We start from the raw sequence: 23,989 nt of genomic DNA on the forward strand, positions 1-23,989 counted from the left end.
TTGAAATGAGCTGATGAATAGCCTATAATGCAGCTCATATCTGTTGCTTTCGTTGACATGAACTCCGTGCATATAGCGCAAGAATTGAAGATCGGATTTATATTAATTTTGCGGAGAGGTGTAAGTTAAGACAACCTGCCTAATTTTTATTTATTTATTTTTGAACACGTTTCTTCAACAAAAAAAAAACGTATTATAAGCAAGACAAGTTAAGTGTTGATTTAAGAGGATAAATGGATCAAACATGTGTTGTTAACTCATCAGTCCGCTTGGTCGTTACTTAAAAAAAAGAAAACTTTAATTTAACAATCAAAAAAATGCTTTAAACATTTTTCTAAATTAACTTAATAAAGAAACGAAACAAAATATAACTAGGCCTACTTTGCCATTAAAAACAAAACTGAACTATTTTAATGGCTGCAGCGATGTGTAGGCCTAAAGGCCCGGGTATACTTCGGCCGCACACCCCGTCCGCGCGCAGCCCAAATTTTGAGACCGCGCGGACGGTCCGCGTGCAACAGCGCATGCGCCAGCAGTACAGAAGAGTCCACTAGGTGGCAATACACACAGTATTGAGCAGAGTGTTCAGCCGTTGAAGAAGAGTGTGCAAAGACCGGTTTAAAAACAACACGCTTGGGAAAAAAAGAGAGAATTTTTGATTCTTCAGTGTTTCTTCCAAACTATGTAGCAATGGTGGATGCACTACAGTTCTTCTCCGATCATGCCCAGCGAATGTCCCGTTGATGACAGGACTCAGTGCTGCCCTCCGATGTCTGGTAGAGCATAGACACTTTTTTACTGCGCATGTGTCGAACGCGATCCTCCGCGCGCATCCGTTGTGTAGTATACTTTAAAAGACGCGCGGACAGGGCTGCGCGCGTGACTCGTCCGGGCGCGGTAAGTGAAGTATACCCGGGCCTTAATAGGGAGGATAAAAAAATAAAAGAAAAAAATCACGGGACTCGGGCCGATAGTTTTGGTAAGCTGTAGGACACGGCCGTGCTCGGGTCTAAGACTAACTACAATTAAAAAACTGAACGTGCCACTCGAGCCAAACTAACGGCCGTCTCAGCACATCAGCAGCAGCAGTCAGATCATATTCTACACGAGAGCGAGGAGCTAAATTACAAGATGATCGCGGAATATTTGGTTTTAAAGCGATGTAAAAGCGCCTACTTAAGGGAGTTTGTCATTGTACTGTTTTGTTGCTATGTTTTTCATTATAGAATAATAGCTAATGAACCCACAATTCAAGCAACCGCCCCTGAATTGGCAAACCGAAAGTGAACGTGGCGCAGAGCTGCATGCGTTCAGCCGCTCAGCGCACAAGCACAGCAATGAGGGAAACGCTGAGGGAACATGTTTTCACCGTCACATCCCTAACGTATAAAAAGGATAATACATTTTGATTATATTATTCTATTTTCCACAATGTCAAACGAACGCAGTTTAACCCAAAATGCAAGCTCAGACATGGCTTCTGCCATATAAGCTTGTACAGTTGTGCGCTCTGCTGCAGGGAACACTAAGAAGAAGCAAATATATTTATTAAGTATAACGAGGCTATTAAAAATGGCTTGGCTATAAGATAATTGAAGAAAAGTATTGTATTTTATAGTGTAAACATATGCAAGCGCGAATGAGAGCCGTTTTGAGCGGGATGCCAGGTGTTCGCGAAAAAACAACAACAACGAATATTCGAATCACAAATTTGAAAATCGAATACCAACCCATCGAACGAATATTCGAATATTCTGGTCCAGCCCTAATTTAAAGGCAAGACGCTACAGGGCAATATGTTTTCTCACTCACTGTTTGGCTTTTCATATAGTTTCAGACTAGTGGAAAGAAAACATCCAAAATACACATTTAACCCTCTGGTGCAGTCAAAATGCCCCTTTTTCTTCTTTCAATGAAATGAATGTACTATATTTCAGTTTGATGATGTTCCATTTATTCATGTATGCAAATAAGACACTGCCTCGTTTGCATATTTAAACATTTCAGGTCACATTTTCACAACTTTTTCACATGTTAATAATTTCCCGCATTCATATTTTATCCCAAATTCAGGATCAATCTCTGGGCAGCTGGCGACTAAAGAGACAAATTGGTGACGAAGAGGAAATCACCTACAAATTCAGCCCCAAGTTTGTCCTGAAGGCCGGTCAGACGGTAACGGTGAGTGTATTGGACCGCTTCTCGTTTTGCTTCAGCTCAGGCCGTTGAGTAGATGTTAAACCACTGTCTCTGTGAAGGTGTGGAGCGCTGATGCCGGCGTGTCCCACAGTCCTCCTTCAGACCTGCTGTGGAAGAGCCAGAGCTCCTGGGGCTCCGGAGACAACATCCTCACCTCATTGGCCAACTCAAGCGGAGAGGTATGAGGAACACCAGCATGCTTTGGCCTTTGCTCTTCTGCCGTGCGAATGCAACAACCAAACTTGAACTTTGTTTGCAGGAAGTGGCAAAGCGCACCGTCACGAAAAGCGTGCTAGAAATGGAGAACGGTGATGATGAGGAAGGAGACTTTGGAGATGAAGATCTTTTCCATCAGCAGGTCAGACATTTTTTTTTAGTTTAGCGTCCAATTCTCACTATTAAATAGCGTGAATATTGACTATCCTAAACGTAACTACTGTACTTACTAGTAATTGGGAGTTTATTGGGGGCAGAAGTCATAGTTAATAGTGAGAATATGAAGGAAAGTTTATTCAGAGGCCCAAACTGAGCAAAAATATGCAAATTGGTGCAGATGCTGATTTTTATATGGACAAAGTGATGAAATTCTGATGTTTGTAATGTAAATCAATGACACCTTATTAACAGTAATAGCAGATGCTTACATTAAAACGCATATCATGCTGCGTTCACACCAAATGCGGATCGAGCGTCTGGAGCGAGTGATTTCCATGTTAAGTCAATGGAAAGATGCGTTGACGTGATTTCGCCTCATTCACGTGTCCAGTTTGTGCGAATCGAGCGTCTTGCGTGTTACGCGCGAGTGATTTTATTTCGTGCTTTATGTGCATTTGAAGCGAATTCGCCTGAGTTGAAAAATCTGAACTTTGCCGTCAATTCGAGCCGCGTTAACCAATCAGGAGCCTGCTTTCTGATGTCACATGGTGAAGTGATGTGATGAGAAACCCCGCATAATTTAACCCTTTACCTGTCACCCCCCTTTTTGAGCATTTCGTGAAAATGCACTACCCAAACTTAAATGGTTGTAATTCATGAACCCTTTGGACTAAAGACTTATGGTTGGTCTCTTTTAAAAGAAGACACTTGGCAGATTATTGCTGAAGTGGAAAAAAATTATAGAATTAAATTATATAAAAGTTATTGAAATTTAAGTTCATTGTTATAAAAATATAGTAAAATAAATAATATTTATTTTATTAAAAAATATATAAATTAATATAGGTTTCAGCCTAAAAAAGACAAAGTCAAAGCCAAAATTCTAACCAAGTTGTGTTCAAAATTTTAGGTCAAAAACTCAAAAAATGAGTTTTCTGTAAGACTTTTAGCTGCATAACCTCCAAAAATCCACTAGGGGTTAGACACACCATATTGGTGATTCCTAAAGATTGATCTGGCAGATATTCTCTATATATAATATTATTTTCTGAATATTTTTGGCTAAATACTAGAATCAATGTTTATGTTATGAACTTTTAGCATGAAAATCAAAGTTTGAATGATTAAAAGTGTGGTTGTTGACTTTTTGTTAAAAAGGTGAAAACTCCTGTAATGATACAGATTTTTTGATGCACACTCTTGTCACTCTTGTCATATATTAATCCAATACTCTTCCAAAATATATATTTTCTGCAAAATCATCAACAAATATGTATTCTTGAGCCTTAGACCTTTCCAATGATATATAGTTTGTCATGACTAGATTAGGATTTAATAGTAATATAGTGAAGTAAATGTAGAATGCCCGTATACGGGCAAGTGACAGTTAAGGGGTTAAAAATACTACTGTTATTGTGTCACAAATGTAGTTTTAAGGCTTTTTCAGGCGAGAATGTAGTTGTTTAAAGCTCAAATTATGGTACATTTTTAAAGAGTTTTTGGAGTTGAGATCCGGGCGCTCATTAACCCCGGCGAGAGCAGCCTTTCCTCGGCCAGCTCTTCTGGTGTTTGCCGCTGGCTCTGATGGCCTGTAGTGGTTAAACATGAGATGTAATCCGTCTTGTGTTGATCTAACGGCCGATCTTTGGTCTCATGAATCATCATTTGTTGCCTGCCAAATCGTTTTGACTGAGGGCAAAGAAGTTTCATCACTTTATATTTTTAGGATATTTAACTTTACTGTTATAGCCTACTAGCACTGAATTGTTAGCTTTATTTAGTGTACAGCTTCTTATACCTTATACTTTTATAATGGCCATTATTGATCACATAAACTGACATTTAACAAAAAGAGACTGTGTTGTGTTTTATGTCATATTTAATTTTATTACACTGATAATCATATGCACACTTATTGTCTGAACCACATATTAAAGGGTTAGTTCACCCAAAAATGAATGTCTTTTATTCCTCACCCTCATGCCCTTCCACACCTGTAAGACCTTCGTTCATCTTCAAAACACAAATTAAGATATTTTTGTTGAAATCTGAAGGCTCAGTGACGCATGGGGAGCAATGATATTTACACTCTCAAGATCCATTAATGTTCTACAAACAAGTTAAAATCAGTCCATGTGAGTGCAGTGGTTCAATATTAATATTATAAAGCCACGAGAATATTTTTGGTGCGCCAAAAACCCCCGAAATAACGACTTCTATAGTGATAACCGATTTCAAAACACTGCATCATGAAGCTTTGAAGGGTTATGAATCAGTGAGTCGATTCAGCGGTTTGGATCGCCAAAGTCATGTGATTTCAGCAGTTTGACACGCGATCCGAATCATGAATCGACTCGCTGATTCGATACACTCCGAAGCTTCATGATGCAGTGTTTTGAAATCGGTTATCACTATATAAGTTATTTCATTTTTTTTGCCGCACCAAAAATATTCTCGTCGCTTTATAATATTAATATTATACCACTGCACTCACATGGACTGATTTAAATATGTTTTTAGTACATTAATGGATCTTGAGGGTGTAAATTGCTTGGTTCCCTATGCAGGCCTCACTGAGCCTTCAGATTTAAACAAAAATATCCTAATTTGTGTTCCGAAGATGAACGGCATGAGGGTGAGGAATAAATTATTTTCATTTTTGGGTGAACTAACCCTTTAACATGTTTAATTCTTGTTTTTAAAAGTAAATGAAAAGAGGCATGGTGGTTTTGTTTGTTATAAATATACATGCAGTGAAGATGATCCAGTTATGCGTTGCCTGGACCACATTTGTGTGGCTATTAATGTTTAATATATATTTTTAATGAAAATGAAAAGAGTCAGAGTGGTGTTTTATGACATATTTCTCCTGGAGCGCCTTGAATGCGCGTCTATTTCACTTCACGCGCCCATTTCCCTGAGAACGCGCAAGTGCATTCAAAATGTTCAAGCGTCCAACTAGACGTGAATTTGACGCTACAATCGTGTTCGGTCTGAACACAGCATCAATATCTGCCAATTATATGTCTTAGTAAGATGATATTTTTGAGTTATGATCAAAGCTCTAGTTTTAAAACATGCGAATGCATTACAATGATGATTGACAGATGAACAAATAAACCTTCCTCAGACGCCTGGTGATCGTATTTGATACTATTTTTATAATAAATGATGATGGATAATCAAGTAAACCTGCTTCAGTCCAGTTGAAGTATTACTAACAATATCAAAGTATGTTTACTTGATAAAAATCAGTGCAGATTTCACAGCAAAAAGACCCGAGCTGAAGGAGGACGCTTGTACAATTATACTAAAAGACTTGATCAAAGAGTGTAAACTATCAATCAGACGGCCAAGTTTTTTGAACATTTACATGCCATAGAAAGTGTTATCCAGAAGACAATGGTCTTGATTTCATGTAATAACCTTGAATTTGCTCTTATTTTCAGGGCGACCCAAAGACCCGATCCAGAGAGTGTGCCGTCATGTGATGGAGCCGCGCACCTTTTTAGTATTTTCCTTCCCACGATTCAGTCTTTTTGTAGAGCCACTACTTTTGTATTCGTCGATCATGAGTTCATAGCACCCCTCCCTCGATCATTTATTTCTACGGACCTCATTTGTAACGCCAGTTAATCTGGAGCTGCGGCACACAATGCCTCGGCTCCTCAATGAATAGTCTTTCCAGACACAATCCCATTACGCTCCGTCATCGGAGAATGAGTCAAGTGACCTGACAATTAGAAAGTATTAGTGTGAGCCGGTGACTAAGAATTCTGCATATTCATGTGCGGGGTTATGAATGAGGGAGTTATTATGACGGTGAGCTCATGTCCTGTAGTGCACTATAGCCCGTAACTGACAGCTGTCGCTCTTGTGTTTTTTGCTTCGCCAACCAGACGAACGGGGTGGAAACAAATCAAAAATTGTATCTTAGTCATTTTGTTTTGATTCGTGCTTTACATAGTACTATGTATGTCTAAATCAGTGAATGATAAGACCTTTTTCAAGCCCATAACCTAAATAGCCAACGTATGAATGGTACACATTCTGATGAGTACGTCAAAAAAACGACAACGTGGAGAAGCTACTCGAGAGTTTGAATGTAGCGTTGAATGTTAAAAGTGTTTTACATTGACTCCGCAGTAATAAAATCGGACTTTAATTACAAAACCAAAGAAATGGACGACGAATGAAATCAATTCGACTTGTTTCTAACTTCTTGAGACACTGCAAATAAACTCAAACCCACATTTTAGTTGTCGGATCTAGCGTTGTCAGAAGTACCGACCGCGATACTAACATAATCTGAAGACCACGCCCACCGGGGGGGAAACGATCGACTCCATTGACTTTGCATTGTGTGAAGTGGCCTCTGTCATTTCAGACTTATATCCGCTTTTAGACATTGTTCTGTTTTTTGTTATGTGACAAAGTGTACAGCAAACAAGCTAAACAAAACCCACAACCAAAAACACAAAAGTTTTTATAAGCTGTTGACCCAAAAAGGTGGATTCAGGCCACTGAGACAGAGCGCGACGCGAACAGGAACGTGATCAGCGATAGGAAATATAATACATAAACCTGACATTTGGATATTTCACTTAACAGTGACAACATGTTTACTGCACACATACACATAGTGTCAGGATCCCCTAAAAGTAAAACGCAGTAAAACTGCCTTTATCCACTTTTGTCTCCTTAAACTCTCGTTAATTTGGATCGACAGCTTATAAAAACGTATTTCTGGGTTGTTTAGCTTGTTTGCTGTACACTTTGTCACATCAGCTTTTAGACTTTGTTCTGTTTTTTGTTATAAGTCCGAAATGACAAGGATGCAGCCTCACGCAATGCAAAGTCAATGGAGAGCGTTGATGTGGGGGCGTGGCCTAAATACACTCTGTCTCTATTGGCTACAATGATCAACGCACGGGCGTCGACCAATAGGCTGCAAGCGCTCTGTGAAAAGCATCATTAATGTATATTTACAACATGTTTTTGAAGCGCTTGTCATTGTAGCCAATCACAGACATATTTGCGCAATGGCCTGTCAGAGGTGTTTACGATGTTCACATTTTTTACTTTTCGGTACTTTTGACAACGCTAGTCGGGTCCCGCGAGTACATCCATCCACCCTGTCGGTTCTGTTGCGTTTTTAAGTTTTAAAACTTCCTTTTTTTTTAAAGTTAAAATGTTTCTCAGACAATTTATGCATGCAGCAAATATTTTTATATGAATTAATCTGAGTGTTACGGCGAGCTCTAGGGTGATTTGCAGTTTGGTTTTTAGCTATAATCGTATATTTTTGATAGGTTTGTCCTCAGGATTTTTAAAGCCCTAGTGCACAAGGACTCTTTACAGTTTAGTTTTAAATGTCTTGTGAATATTTTCAGTGCAGTGTGTACAAAACAAAAATTGGCCTGGGAAACAATTTTCTGATCTCTTTCTGTTTTATGTTTTTATGGGGCTATCGTAATCTTTGCGTGTACTTTCTGGGGTTCTTTTGAAGGTTGTGCGAGAAGGAACCGCCTGTATCACACAAACGTGTGTCAAATTGAAGTGAAATTGAGCTCAAGTAAAGTTGTACGTGTACATTTGTTACTTGGCCTCTGGGCTAATAAAATCCTCCTTTTCGTTGAGTTTTTTACTTCGTGTGACGTGAAACCGTTGTCTCGCCGAGCACTCCACATCTGTGAATTTTAAATTTAGCTTCTGTTAGTTACGAACACTGTTTCCACGAGGAAAGCCATTTCGTCGTTCTTTCAGGTTTTATTAGACAGAGCTGTGACGAATGTTGCGGATACAATGTGCTTTGGTGTATTTGATTACCAAATTGTCAATCCGTCATTGTAACGAATCTACTGTAAAAGTTAAAATTGCTATTTGAACTAGCATCAAAGCACGGAAATGTGAGTAGAAATTGAGCCATTAATTGTGAACTATGAATCAGATTTGCTACGGGGGTGAATTCTTCTTTGTACGGGGACTTTTGAAGGGCTACAAGACGAGGGCGCATGCCAAAAGTGTCTCATTCATTTGTGATTTTCATTTCTTTTTTTGTATGCAATATCCAATAAATGTTTTACATATTACGTTGTGCCCTCGTGTGTCTGTTGATAAATGCAAACTCTGGATCTGTTTGACACATTTGTGTTGGTTCTTTTCACAGGTTTTTGAAGCTGAAACTCGATAGATTGGGCTTTTGAGCACTTCGCTTAAAGGGTTAGTTCACCCAAAAATGTAAATTCTGTCATTAATGACTTCCCCTCATGTGGTTGGAGACCCGTCAGACCTCCGTTCATCTTCAGACACAAATGAAGATATTTTAGTGTAAATCTGATGGCTCTGAAAGGCCTCCATTGGCACAATGGCACTTTACACTCTCAAGACCCTTAAAAGGTACTAAAGACGTCGTTACAAAGTCCATCTCACTACAGTGGTTCTACAATAACTATATAAAACGGCGAGAATAGTTTTTGTGCGCAAAAAAACCCTAAATAACGACTTGCATAGTGATGACGATTTCAAAACAAGGCATCATGAAGTTTCGAAGCGTTATGAATCAGTGAGTCGATTCAGCAGTTTGACACGCGATCCGAATCATGATTCGACTCACTGATTCATAACGCTTCGAAGCTTCATGATGCCTTGTTTTGAAATCGTCATCACTATATAAGTCGTTATTTAGGGTTTTTTTGCGCACAAAAACTATTCTCGCCGATTCATAAAGTTATTGTAGAACCACTGTAGTGAGATGGACTTTGTAACGACGTCTTTAGTACCTTTTAAGGGTCTTGAGAGTGTAAAGTGCCATTGAGCCAATGGAGGCCTTTCAGAGCATCAGATTTACACTAAAATATCTTCATTTGTGTCTGAAGATGAACGGAGGTCTGACGGGTGTCCAACGACATGAGGGTGAGTAATTAATGACAGAAGTTTCATTTTTGGGTGAACTAACCCTTTAATGTTTTGCCAAAAAAACGACCCATTCCCAGTGGTACAATCAGCAACCTTGGGTGACCTATTTTGGTTTTTACTTTCTTAAAATTGCAGTAATTGCAAGAAATTTGGCAAATCAGTATATGGAGATAAAACTCTGGCTCTCAAAGTCTGGCTGATATACGGCACAATCTACAGTCCCCGAGGGCCACTGTCCTGCAGAGTTTAGGTCCAACCTTGATCAAACTCACCTGCCTGTAGCTTTCTAGTAATTCTGAAAGGCTTAATGAGCTGGTTCAGGTGTGTTTGATTAGGGTTGGACCTAAACTCTGCAGGACAGTGGCCTCGAGGACCAGGGTTGAGAGTGCCTGATCTTCAGGGTACCTTTGGCATTCAACTTAAAGGGATAGTCCACCGAAAAATTCGTTTAGCAGCCATTGACTTCCATAGGGGGATAAAAAAAATACTATGGAAGTCATAGTCCCCCAACCCCTGTTGCTGTCCGTTTCCATCGCAGTCTAAAGCACCGCCACGATTAGGCAAATTAGTCTGACGACGTAGAACTGCGCGCGACTTTCCAGTTCCCGCTGGATTTCGTCCTATATATACAAGCTTAACCTCGTTGGTCCATCAGTCATATTTTTTTAAACTTCATTGTTGATTTGAATAGCAAACAACTCTTACTGCACGCACCGCAGCAGACTTTTAAAAATGGTGGCTGAAATGAAATGCTACGTGGCGTCAACCAATCGGCATGTTCAGCGCCCAAGTTGCATTATTTTTCTGTTTATCACTGTAAAACTGCTTTGAGACATCTGCATTTTAAAAAGCGCTATATAAATAAAGTTGACTTAACCCTCAAACGTTTCAGAACTTTAAAAAAGTTTCCAACCCTCGCGATCAGGGACTTTCTAAGGGGGAATTTGTACCCGAAACTTCATTTAGAGCCGTATCCCTGCGGTCGAAACAGAGGACCACCCCAAAGTCCCTAGATCCTCAGAACATTCCTGTGCCGTCAACGTTTCTTTAAAATATCTTCTTTTGTGTTCAACAGAAGAAAGACCCTCAAGTTGTTCCAAACCTGTACAAGTTTAAGTCTATTTTTGGGTGAACTATCCCTTTAAGTCTTGTGTATAAATTATTCACCCATCTATATGAACGAATCAGATGTTGCCGCTATGAATAATTCAATACATTTATGTTCATTTAAAATACAGACACACCAAAAACACCTAAAATAAAGGCATTTGAACATTGTCCCTCAAACAGTGTTGCATCTACTCGAGTATTGATCTCTTATTATCGGTCACCAATATATTGTGCGTGCATCACTTCATTACCCACAACCCTTTCCTCAGGAGTCAAGTCACCTTCATTTATAGTGTTTTTTACAATGTAGATACAATACAGTGATAACAGGAAATTAATGCAAGTAAAAAAAAGTTATTGTTCAGATAAAGTACATTTTGATTAATTTCCGTTGTAAAAAATCATTAGTTGTTTACTTTGGGGCCTCTAAAACGACACAATTTTCAACTAAAATAGAAAATGTAATGCTTTCTGGCCGTTCATTTGCATGGCAACAGTGTTTGATGGCTAGAGAACGCAAACTTTGAAATTGGTTTTGAAACGATATCGTTATTCAGACCTTGTGTAGGTTTTGAAATTGCTCCTTTTTTTAGCATTTCAGCTTGTGAGGAAGCTGGCATATGTTTAAAGGGTTAGTTCACCCAAAAATGTAAATTCTGTCATTAATTCCTCACCCTCATGTCGTTGGACACCCGTCAGACCTCCGTTCATCTTCAGACACAAATGAAGATATTTTAGTGTAAAGCTGATGCTGAGAAAGGCTTCAGATAGGCCTCCATTGGCATTCAGTACATTTACACTCACAAGACGCATAAAAGGCACTTAAAACGTCGTTACAAAGTCCATCTCACCACAGTGGCTCTACAATAATTTTACGAAGCGACGACAATAGTTTGTGCGCAAAAAAAAATCAAAATAACACCTTTATCCAACTTGTTATTGTCTTCCGTGTGTGTCTCCACGACGCATGCGCGAGAATATGACGCAGATCCGGCGTTCGGACACATGACCCAGAAGAGATTTGTTTACGAGCAGAGGAAGACGCGCGTGTCTAAGCTGTTGAATTCTACATTGATCGTGCTTTAGGTCTCGGCGTAGTGCTCATAATCGGGCTTAAGTGTGTATTTCATGGATTCCCGAACGCCGGCGCTACGCCATATTCTCGCGCATGCGTCGTGGAGACACACACGGAAGACAAGAACAAGTTGGATAAAGGTGTTATTTTGATTTTTTTTTTGCGCACAAACTATTGTCGTCGCTTCGTAAAATTATTGAGAGTCACTGTGGTGAGATGGACTTTGTAACGATGTTTTTAGTGCCTTTTATGGGTCTTGGGAGTGTAAATGTACTGAATGCCAATGGAGGCCTATCTGAAGCCTTTCTCAGCATCAGCTTTACACTAAAATATCTTCATTTGTGTTCTGAAGATGAACGGAGGTCTGACGGGTGTCGAACGACATGAGGGTCAGTAATTAATGACAGAATTTTAATTTTTGGGTGAACTGACCCTTTAAAACACCAACCCATTTCACCACTAGAGCGCGCTGCGACCCCAGAGTTTGTCTTTCGTTTCATCTCTCCGCTGTTTTTCATTGTTTTCACTCGCTGACCTCTTTATGTTTGGAGTTGTTTTCTGCAACGCCTCAGAAAATTGTAATATGTTCTTCACGCAGCCAGCGATGGATCAACAGCTGGTCGTGGCTGCTCCAGTGGAAAGGGCTTTGGGTGGTGTGTGTGTGTGTGTGTGTGTGTGTGTGTGTGTGTGTGTGTGTTCCAGACCGCCCACACACACCTCAATCTCTGCTCTTCCCACCGTCTCTCAGTCATTAGTGCGCCGTGCCACTGCCCGCGGCTGGAACCCCATCGTCTAGCCCTTTCTGTTGTGCTCTTTCTCTCCGTCTTTTGATTCTCTCTTTCTTCCACCCACCCCCAATCACACGAACGCTGGCCGCGTCTCCCACACACCCACGTTCTCAACACCCACACACAGCGCTAGCCAGAGTGTGTTAAGTGCTCTGCGATGGACGACTCTGGCACATAGAAGTAAACAACTCTAGGGAGGAGCGTGGACCATTCATCACTGCACGCCTGACATACATGAAATGCATATTTTCTGAAACACAACAAAATTCTACTCTAATTGTGAGAAAATCTAAGCTATAAATCTTAAGTTGTGTTCCACATTTGAGGTTGATACTTTATAAAGGTGTTCTATCGCAGGGGTTTTCAAACTTTATGATGCCAAGAACCCCTAAATATGATGAACCTTTATGAGGGACCCCCTTCCTAAAATCTGTCTATTTTTATGTACGAAAAAACATTTAAACTGTTAGATAAATAGTGACATTATAAATACAACATATTGTTTACCAACTTAAATTGGCTATTAATGTTGGATGTATAAACCGGAAGAAGAACATTTTCAATTAGAAATGATTTGTATAAGCAACTTTCACAATTAATGTATGTAAGCAGTTTATGTAGTGCGTTAAGAAAACTGCCTTACAACCCCAGTGAGCGAGATAAAGCGGACTATAGTGAGAAAAACACACTAAAGATACAAAGCAAACATGTACCAATGACCATTGACTGACAGGTCTTTGTCAAGCGCACATCTCCGTGTGGGATATGTACACATGATTGAGTATTATTAAATATTGTAATAAATAAAATACACAAATTTCAAATACAGCAATATGCATTTGAAAGCATCAGTTGTCATTAGGGCTGCCACTAACAACTATTTTTATATCGATTAAACTATCGACTAATTTAGCGATTAATCTATTGACTAATTTATCACATTAATATTCAACAATTTTACTTTAAAACATTTCATTCAACTTGAAACGTTGGCCTTCAGTAGTGTACTATAAAAAACTATAAATGTAAACAAACCCTTGACAAAATGTAAAACTAAAAGAGTAAAACTGTAAAAAAGGTACAAATTTGTAAACCAACATAAAAAAAGAGAATATCGGCAAGTGTTGTCACAATACCAAAATGATGACTTCGATACGATACCAGACTAAAATACCTCAATACCGATACTGAATCCGTACCATGGCAAAAAACAGTAAAAGTAATTGAATAATATGACAGAACTTACTATTGATTGTTTTATCATTGTTTTAGGGTTAAAAACTCACTTGCCCGGCATGTTCCTGCCATGCTTCACACAGAATATGAGGTCCGGCCCTTTAAGAGCTGCACGGACCACATTCATTGTAACACCCGATTTCTCATTTAACTCTGTATACGTTCACTAAAGACACATCCGACTGCGTTTACCAGAATACTCACCAGGACGTGCATTTGTACATAATTTGACTATTCAAACCCAATAGTCTGTGAAACTGGCGTCACTGAAAGGCGTGTGCGCTTCAGGTCAGAGTCCGGCCGCGCCGCACTTCTGTTGCGTTCTTTTTCCTGAGCTGCTCGTATATATACACTCACCTGAAGGATTATTAGGAACACACTAATACTGTGTTTGACCCCCTTTCGCCTTCAGAACTGCCTTAATTCTACGTGGCATTGATTCAACAAGGTGCTGAAAGCATTCTTTAGAAATGTTGGCCCATATTGATAGGAGAGCATCTTGCAGTTGATGGAGATTTGTGGGATGCACATCCAGGGCACGAAGCTCCCGTTCCACCACATCCCAAAGATGCTCTATTGGGTTGAGATCTGGTGACTGTGGGGGCCATTTTAGTCCAGTGAACTCATTGTCATGTTCAAGAAACCAATTTGAAATGATTGGAGCTTTGTGACGGTGCATTATCCTGCTGGAAGTAGCCATCAGAGGATGGGGACATGGTGGTCATAAAGGGATGGACATGGTCAGAAACAATGCTCAGGTAGGCCGTGGCATTTAAACGATGCCCAATTGGCACTAAGGGGCCTAAAGTGTGCCAAGAAAACATCCCCCACACCATTACACCACCACCACCAGCCTGCACAGTGGTAACAAGGCATGATGGGTCCATGTTCTCATTCTGTTTACGCCAAATTCTGACTCTGCCATCTGAATGTCTCAACAGAAATCGAGACTCATCAGACCAGGCAACATTTTTCCAGTCTTCAACTGTCCAATTTTGGTGAGCTTGTGCAAATTGTCGCCTCTTTTTCCTATTTGTAGTGGAGATGAGTGGTACCCGGTGGGGTCTTCTGCTGTTGTAGCCCATCCGCCTCAAGGTTGTGTGTGTTGTGGCTTCACAAATGCTTTGCTGCAGACCTCGGTTGTAACGAGTGGTTATTTCAGCCAAAGTTGCTCTTCTATCAGCTTGAATCAGTCGGCCCATTCTCCTCTGACCTCTAGCATCAACAAGGCATTTTCGCCCACAGGACTGCCGCATACTGGATGTTTTTCCCTTTTCACACCATTCTTTGTAAACCCTAGAAATGGTTGTGCGTGAAAATCCCAGTAACTGAGCAGATTGTGAAATACTCAGACACCAACAACCATGCCACGCTCAAAATTGCTTAAATCACCTTTCTTTCCCATTCTGACATTCAGTGTGGAGTTCAGGAGATTGTCTTGACCAGGACCACACCCCTAAATGCATTGAAGCAACTGCCATGTGATTGGTTGATTAGATAATTGCATTAATGAGAAATTGAACAGGTGTTCCTTATAATCCTTTAGGTGAGTGTATTTGACTGTTCTGCTTCCATTGCTTAGTAAAAGGTGGAAGAAGTGCTCACACACACGTCCTCACTCCTGCTGTCACACACACTCGCAAATTGAGAAATACTGCTCTTATTAGAGTGGTCATTTTTGAAGTACCGGTAATACAATTTCATATCGTACCCAACTTACCTAGCCTGGCGTGGCCATACTCAATTCTAGTCAGAATATGAGTCTGGTACCGCTCCATTGAGCTTTGATTATGGGGCATGTTTCAACCGAGCCAGGAAAGACCTCAATTGGATAGACCCACAACCAATCAGAGCAACGGAGCGACGCGTAACGTTAGTTGTCAAATGTCAACAGAACTCAACTGCACTGTGTTGCCAAGTCCGTGTTTTTCTCCATGTCCGCGGGTTGAAGCGAACCCAATTATGTGATTATATAAACCCAGGAATGCGAATTTTAGCAGGCAACCTTGCCAAAATAACATATTTTGCCAACCAAACACCATTTTTTTCCGGAGAACCCCCCGGAAAGTTATTGTTTTGGGCTATAGTTTTGAGTAGCAATTGTGCGCGACATTGCAAAAACACTTGGAAACCCTGTCTGCACCGCACGCTGGATTAAGTAACGTTACAAGAAAAAAATGTGTAAACGATCTTTGCCAGTAATAAAATAATTTAAGGATACACAGAGTACTTACCAACACGATCATCGTTTCTGAGAGCAATAGTAAAGGTGAATGCATATACGAACAAGTTCTCCGTTTAGGATAAGAGCAAATTGAACCCAAGAGCCTTCGATGACGTGGATGATTACGTTACTGTTTATCATCTGTCCATCATCGTCTAAAGCCCGCCCTGACAATTTCATTGGTCCGAACAGTTTCTGTTCGGGCATAATTACTCCTCTATGGAGCGAGTCCAGACCGAATTGCCCGAGCAAACATTTTTGTGGGCGGGGCTAAATTCGGCTGGCATCCAGGCTACAACTTACCCATTCGACTAAAAATATCGACTAATTAACAGCCTCGACGCAGTCGATTGTATCGACCAATCACGACAGCCCTAGTTGTCATTGCAGTGAGATGAAGTGAAGGGTCTTTTAGCAGAACCTTTAACATTATCATGATATACACGACATTCCCTAATGTAAGATCATCGGCAAAGATATAATGATAATCTCATCCAGTGTATCCCCCAGCTCGAGTGGATTGTGGTGTTATAAAGGGTTAACCCATAGTGGCTCTGCTTGTTTTAGTTACGAGTGCTCGTCCAATGTTCAATTACTTGTTAATGCCAGCTGACGCAAAAGAACATCACAGCCTGCTTGCCACAAATTGCGTTGAAAGTCCAGCCGAATGCTATTGTGTTGTCTTTTTGTCACATTCCTACAAATGTCCAGTTTGAACGCCCACCAAACAACTGACAGCCCCCCCACTGCGAGTGAGAATAGTGCTGTTTCACCTGCTGTTGACCAACAAAACAACACCGCAATACACCCCTTTATTATTCTGCCCTCTTCCATCTGCTGCTCTCTAACCTCCGGCGCTATTGACAAGTTACTGTTAATGATGTATTTCCCCAATAAAGGTCACCCAATAGGCTTTTTTCACACAATAATGCCATTTTCTGTGCATCTTGGGAAGAGCGTTGTGCTGTCGAATGGCTCTCACAGATTGCATTGTGTTCCCAAAGGTCCAATTTCAGGCGGCCTATCTTCTAAAACCTCCATCAAAAAATAAGACCATATCTAAATTATGAACTTAAACTGATAGTCTCGCCAAAGAGGAGTGGGAATTAATTTAGGACCATGAATAAAAAAGGCATTCAACCGCTGGCACACTATCCAGTCAAGACCATTTTAAAATTCAGTGCAGCAGCACAGCTAAAAATAACCGGGCTTGAGAGCAAGGGCCGAATCGTGCCATTGTCACTGTGGCCGGTTCTCCCGTTGAGAAAGTTTGCTGTTGACACACTACACAACCGTGTGCGGATCTGTTTTTATCTATTATCACAGCGTGTCCTTGGAACTGGCTGCTGTGGTAAGAACTCTTAAACGAATCCCCATAACCTAGATTCATATTTCCTTCATTTCCTTTGTGTTCTGGAGTACGGCACTTGACCACGCTCTGCTCCGTTGCACAGTAAAGCCTGAAGTCTTCACCTTGAAGGCCGGAGTCAAGCTGTTCAACCTCCAGATGTAGAAGAGACTGAAGACAGTCAAAGTTACAGCGGTTTCGACAGGCCAAGTTTTAATGATGAAGTTAACAAACTCTGACTTCTGTTTCAACAGGTTTTGCTGGGACATTGCAGCCTCAGTTTAGGCCCCATTTTCTCTGCATGGTTCAAGTGACCCAATTCCAGATCGGATATGACATGTGAACGTGTAAGCAGGAAAAAAACGCATGAATTCTGATATCCTCAGATCGGATTCAGGCCTCACTCATATGTGGTAATAAATCCGATATTCCCCAGTAAATGCGATAAGGATGACTGAGGCGAATGACGTCAACTCAACATCGCTAAATCGGCCCAGGCTGCTACAAGGGCTCTCCTCTTTTTTTCTCTGCCTTACGAGAGCAATGTTTTGCTGACCTTTAGTGGTGCGTTCACACCAGACGCGAATGATTTGCATGTTAAAGGTGCTCTAAGGGTGTTTTCACACCTACCTTGTTTGGTCCGGATTTTCAGACTTTTCAGTTTGGTCTGAATCAAAATTGCAGGTGTGAAACCACGGTCCGGACCAAACAGACGAAATCTGGTCCGACGAAAAGAGGTCGTCTCGGTCCGGATCAAACTGAACAAAGGTTCGCTTCGTTTCTAGTGTGAAAGCATTTTCTGTATGGTTCGGACTTTCAGACCTTTTACAGGAACTTCCTGTTTATGTTTAAATATTATAATGTTATTTTTAAATTCAATCTAGGCTACATTGATTATGAAAAGTAAAAAGATGCGCAATCTGTCAGAAGACAGAAAGTCAGAAATGATTTTGAACTAAATTTTGTATGATTTTGCTTAGAAAGCCTTTCTTTAATGGGAATTTAGTTTTGTATAAATTGTATCTTAATTTTAATCAACGTTTAATCAGATAATTGCCTGGATTTAATAAATAAGAAGCAAATGGTCTATAGCAGACAATAATCGCGGGAGCGATCACATGCTTTACACATGAACTGGAGCGCGTCTCAAATAAACCGAAACTCAGCAGAACCTTGCCTTTCAAACATGAGAAATATGTGTATATAAAGCTTGAAATGTCCACTTTTAAACGTAACTAATAAAAAATAGTCAAGCAATGCGCACTGTTCAATAGTGGCAACGATATGCGTCAATGTCCAGATGCCGCCCACATAGATGATGACGAGTGGCATGTTAAGTTCTTTAGTGCGCTCACATAACTGCAATGTGAAACCAAACCAAAACTAACCGAATGTATAAAAAGTATCAAAACACGAACTTCGGTTCTCCTCCTCCTCCTCCTCCTCCTCCTCCTCCTCCTCCTCCTCCCCCTCCCCCTCTGGGCTTCCTGATTGGAAGCCCTTCTGCCGCCGGAGTTCTCGCCACCTTTCGAAGGCTTTTCCGATGTAAATTCGGGACTTTGCGCGTTCCTTCTCCTTTCGCTTTTCATTGCAGGTTGTTCATCAGAACGTCGTCTCTTTGGTCGTGTGTCGGCCATATCAAAATCATATAATTTGAACTTCCCTCTTCATGTGCACGCGCACTAAACCCAAACCTCCACCCCCAAATCATTCTTGTCGGTTATTGGCTGGAGCACTGTTTATGTTTCGTTGTCCAGGCTTTTTTTTGTGGAGCTTGTGTTGACTACAGAGACCGCATTTTTTTTACAGTGTGTTCAGGGGACACGCAGCTAGCGGATAGTGAGATGTTTGCTGTATGTGACAAATGTTTTGGCCTAAAAACGCGTGACATTGCTTATAGCACCTTTTAAGTCAATGCAAAGAGGCAGATAGACATCTGCTGCGGGATTTGCGCGAATGAGCGATGGACGCGATTCCACCTCATTCACGCGTCAGACGCGCATATGGTGCTTTTTGTGCATTCACGCGTTTGAAGCAAATTCGCGTCTGACGCCTGAGTTAAAAAATCTGAACTTTGGCGTCAATTCGTGCCGCGTTAACCACTCAGGAGCCTGCTTGCTGATGTCACATGGTGAAGTGACGTGATGAGAAACCCCGCATAAATTAAAAATACTACTGTTGTGACACAAATGTAGTTTTAAGACTTTTTCAGGTGGGAATGTAGTTGTTTAAAGCTCAAATCTGTGGTTTATTTATAAAGAGGGTGCCTATTTTAAAAAAATTATCTTGTGTTTTTGGAGTTGTGAGATCCAGGCAATCATCAGGCGCTCATTAACCCCGGCGAGAGCAGCCTTTCCTCGGCCAGTCCTTCTGCCGTTTGCCGCTGGCTCTGATGTCCTGTAGTGGTTCGTCTTGTGTTGATCTAACGGCCGATCTTTGGTGTCATGAATCATCATTTGTTGTCTGCCAAATCGTTTTGACTGAGGGCAAAGAAGTTTCATAACTTTATTTTTTAAGTAATATACATGCAGTGAAGATAATGTAGGAGTTGCCTGGACCACATTTGTGTGGCTATAAATGTGTTAAAGGGGTGGTAAAACACATTGTTTTGAAGGCTTGATTGTGTTTGTGGGGTGCACTGTAACATGTGTTCATGCTTCGTTTAAAAAAAAAATCATTATTTTTCATATATTTGACATTTATTCTACACTGCTCTGTCCCTCCTTGTAAAACGGTCTGATGCTTTCCGGGTTGTATGAAGCCAGTCCCTCAAAAATACGCGATGGGCTCTGATTGGTTAGCTGGCCCAGTGTGTTGTGATTCGCTAACCGCAGTGCACGTTTGTCGGAAACGTCACGCCCCTTACCGGAGGCTGTGCTTTGGCAGTATTAGAAACGATGGCGTCAATAAAACCACACCAATTTGAGCCCGAATCAGACCCAGAACATTTGAGTGAAGATGATCGAGCAGAACCTGTTCAGTCCTCAAGAGTAAAGACTGCGGATCTATAGTGATCGCTACTGAATGGCACTGTTACTTTTGTATTTTTAGAACAATTATAGCCAAATATCTGTCGCACAAACTATTAACCCAAAACACTAAACACTGGCTTTACTATAGTAGCCAAATCACACACAGAACCATGTTTAGCATGCCTGTAGATAAACAATACATAAAAGCTCTAATCAAAGAATCATTTACACTAATGCCAGGTTCGCTGTTGAGATTTTAACGTTAGTGTTTGTAACGTTAGGTGTTCGTCGGATAACGTTAAGTATGAATGAGCATTTAACAGACTGGTTTGCAGAACAGCGCTGTCATCTGTTTACTTCCTTGCTACAACGTACAATTAACCTATTACAGGAAAACACATCGATGAAAAATAAATCAGACTTACAGGTTGTGGCCCGTAAACAGCTTCTGTTTGTAAATCCAGCTTTCAGGTCAAGCCGTTGTGCATATCCTGTATTGAACTCGCGAACATTGTGAAAGTTTTCCTCTGTTAGATGTACTGCGGGAGCCCCGCACGCGCCTGTTCCCCTCTGTCTCATACACACGTGCATATAACATGCTGTGTGTTAAACGCTCTGCAACGCACCCCCGTCCCTATGAAGGCTGAACAGAGCAAGTACCCCAGACCTGCAATCCGGATGAATATAACAGCGTTTCCTCGGCATCGTGGCAACAACACTCCAGCCTAACTATACCACAACAGCGCCGCGATACAAAATGGCGCCCCCGCCCCCCCCTATTTAATATTCTCGGAGGAGGGGTTTATGTAAATATTGAGCCTGGTGATGTCACCAACCCTGGAGGAATGTCTGTAGTCGCCTACCGGCCGTTTGCTGTAGTTCTGTAGCAAAAATCTCCCTTTGCTTTAAACTTTGAACGTTGTAACTTTGCAGATGTTGTTTATGCTAAAGCAGCAACATTACACGCTAGCTAAAGTTAGAATAGTGAAATCGTGGTTTACCACCCCTTTAATATATATTTTAATGAAAATGAAAAGAGGCAAAGTGGTGTTTTATGACATTTCTCCTGGAGCGCCTTGAACGCGCGTCTATTTCGCTTCAAACGCTAAATTTCTACGCGCATCCAGTTCGCCGCGGACGCGCAAACAAATTCAAAATGTTTGCGCGTCAAACTAGACGCGATTTTGACGCTCTATTCGCATTTGGAGTGAACGCAGCATTACAGGCGTTTGACGTGCAAGTTGATCAATCCGAACTTTCCTGGATATTTGCGCCGCATTAACCAATCAGGAGCTTGCTCTAGTAGTGACAACAATGACGACTAAATCATATGTGGATACCCGGAGCTGTACGATACATCTTCATACTTTATAGAAATGGGGATAAAAAGGATCTTGCTTGGAAGAAAGTGAGTGAGGAGGTCGGAGAGTTTGATAAGTTGTAAAAAAACGCTCTTTACCCAATTTGAGCTATATGCCTATTGAGACTACAAGCTAGCTAAACCCGGCAAATTGAGCTTATTCGCCGTATTTTAAAACAATCCACGTCAGCCATTTCACAACGGGACGAGCCGGCTGGCTCTCATGACACGAATTTGTGTCTGTTGTGAAGTGAATGTCATTAGAATAAATTCAAAATGTTCACGCGTCCAACTACGTGCGAAATCGCGATTTATTCACACAAGTCGCGTCTGGTGTGAACGCAGCGCACCGAGTGCGGAAAGCAAAACATTGAATAATCTAATTTGCGTCCATTGCGTATCGCGCCGTTTTACTTCATTTTCCGGGTCAGAACATCTTGGGATGTTTCGGCAGTGTATAGTGTAAATGCAAATATCGGACACGGGTCCCTTTTAAAAGATGATGTAAGCGGGTCATCCAAAAAAATCGGATATAGTCACCAAATCGGAATTGCGCACCAAGACCTGCGGCCTTAAATGCAGCTTGCTAGTATTTCTATCTACGTTTATAAAACCTCTTCAGATACACCCACCCACACACAACAGAGTTAATAGAGTACATTTAATTTGACATCTTTTAGAAGTCTCTAGCTTCTCTTCAACTACACGAGGACCCAGAGGATGTCAGCATGAAGGCCTGGTCTGAAAATGATGCATTAATAATGGCTGTTTTCAAATAGCACTCTTCCTATTTTCCGTTGGTTGGACAAACAGTCCCCCTGAAACTCATTCACTGTTGCAGAAACACAGCAATGGATTGATAGTTACAGTTTTTACACCTACAAATGGATTACTTATAGTGGTCTCTGTATATTAAGCGGGTTACGAGAGAGTCTTTATACCAAAAATTACATCATATTTGAGATGAGCTGACAAAAGATTCAATGGTGGAAAAAATGAAAGGAAGCTTAGATGATGTGATTTGATCAAAGGTGGTACTTCAGCTCAAAGGACTGACAAGCACTGATCTACATTACAGGGAATGAAAATAGAGCTAAAATATTCTTATCTTTTAACAGAGAGTCAAATTAATCTGACACTCGCAACTAATAGAGAACAAAAGAGTCACAGATGAAATTAACCGTCCATCTGTCTAAAGAAAAGCTTGCTTTTTTATTTGTTACAGCAGAGTGTGTGTGGGAGGGTGTGTTGGATGTGTAGACAATCTGGTCCAGCCTGAATAAGCTACCATCATTCATAAACATAAATAAAAGTATGAATAATCTCTTAACCTTTGTAAGCACGCAGTCGTTTAGTAGTAGATTTAGCTTTATCCGAAGCCACCTGTATGCTAATCATAGTGACAATCCTGTGGGGGAAAGCACATTCTGTCATGCACTTGCTTTTGTGTCATTTCATTTATTTATTTATAAAGCACAAATAAACACAACAAAAGTTGACCATATTTGTACAGAGAAAAACACAATAATAAAAAAGAAATGCATCGCTAAATTTGAGTTGAAAGAAAGCAAAAGTTATTAAAGCTGCGAGCAGTGATGAAAGGGCGATGGCCTAAAACAGCGTATAGTGGATGACATGCATTTAAGCGGGTAAATATTGGAGAAAAATAGCAGTTATTTTTATGTGCCACACAGCAGCTTTGATTGTAACTGAATATCGCCATGTAGAGTCTTCAGGTCAGGACTCTTATCAAACACTTGAAGTTTGGGGCATGTTGGACATTGTATGCCTGAGTTACAACTTCCTGTTTCATGGCGAAACGTCAAACTCTGGGCGGCCACACGGACACGCCCTCCAGGGAAAACTCAAAATCTTCGCAATTTAATGTCGCAAAGGCCTTTAGATTAGACTGACCAAATATGATGTTGATCTGATAAAATCTCTAGGAGGAGTTTGTTAAAGTACAACGTCTGGAAATGGCAAAAACTGCCAAAATTTAGCAGAGAAAATTCTAAATATCTCACTTCCTGGTGGGTTTTCAGACTTTTTTGTAGGTTTCACCACTTCTGACACGTGTACACAGTTTCATGAGTTTTCGAGCATGTTTAGGCCCTCAAAAATGCTATTTATTTCGGAGAAGAATAATAATAGACCGAGCAAATACAATAGTGTCCTCACACCATCTGTGCTCAGGCCCTAATAATGAATGAAATGCAATGTTAAATAGATAAGACTGTAACTTCGTTTAATTTAAATTCATGTATGGACGATGCAGACCTCCCAGATAAAGGAAGACTATTAGATATCCTTGGACCAGTCACCTCGCAACTTCAATCTTGATCTCGGATATGACCGTGTAAAACTAGCCGCGTTTCCATTACCCT

At 40.8% G+C, this 23,989-nt stretch overlaps 2 protein-coding genes across 6 annotated transcripts in view; both read left to right on the forward strand.

Moving 5' to 3' along the window:
• Positions 1-8,665, forward strand: part of lmnb2 (lamin B2) — a 28,182-nt gene extending 19,517 nt beyond the window's left edge. Inside the window, exons 9-13 of one of the 4 annotated variants that reach the window (XR_013815848.1) lie at positions 2,074-2,181; positions 2,259-2,378; positions 2,459-2,557; positions 6,024-6,996; positions 7,334-8,665. Coding sequence is in view for 1 of the 4 variants with exons in the window: in XM_079807865.1 (XP_079663991.1) it covers positions 2,074-2,181; positions 2,259-2,378; positions 2,459-2,557; positions 6,024-6,065 (369 nt within the window). In the remaining 3 variants the exon portion in view is untranslated. Of the gene's footprint in view, positions 1-2,073; positions 2,182-2,258; positions 2,379-2,458; positions 2,558-6,023 lie in introns of all 4 variants that reach the window. The other 3 variants (XR_013815849.1, XR_013815850.1, XM_079807865.1) reach the window with 3 other exon arrangements.
• Positions 1-23,989, forward strand: part of tbxa2r (thromboxane A2 receptor) — a 285,760-nt gene that overhangs the window by 190,784 nt on the left and 70,987 nt on the right. The gene's annotated exons all lie outside the window — the stretch shown is intronic.

Source organism: Gobio gobio (genome assembly GCF_949357685.1).
Source record: "Gobio gobio genome assembly, chromosome: 24".
Classification (NCBI taxonomy): Eukaryota; Metazoa; Chordata; class Actinopteri; order Cypriniformes; family Gobionidae; genus Gobio; species Gobio gobio.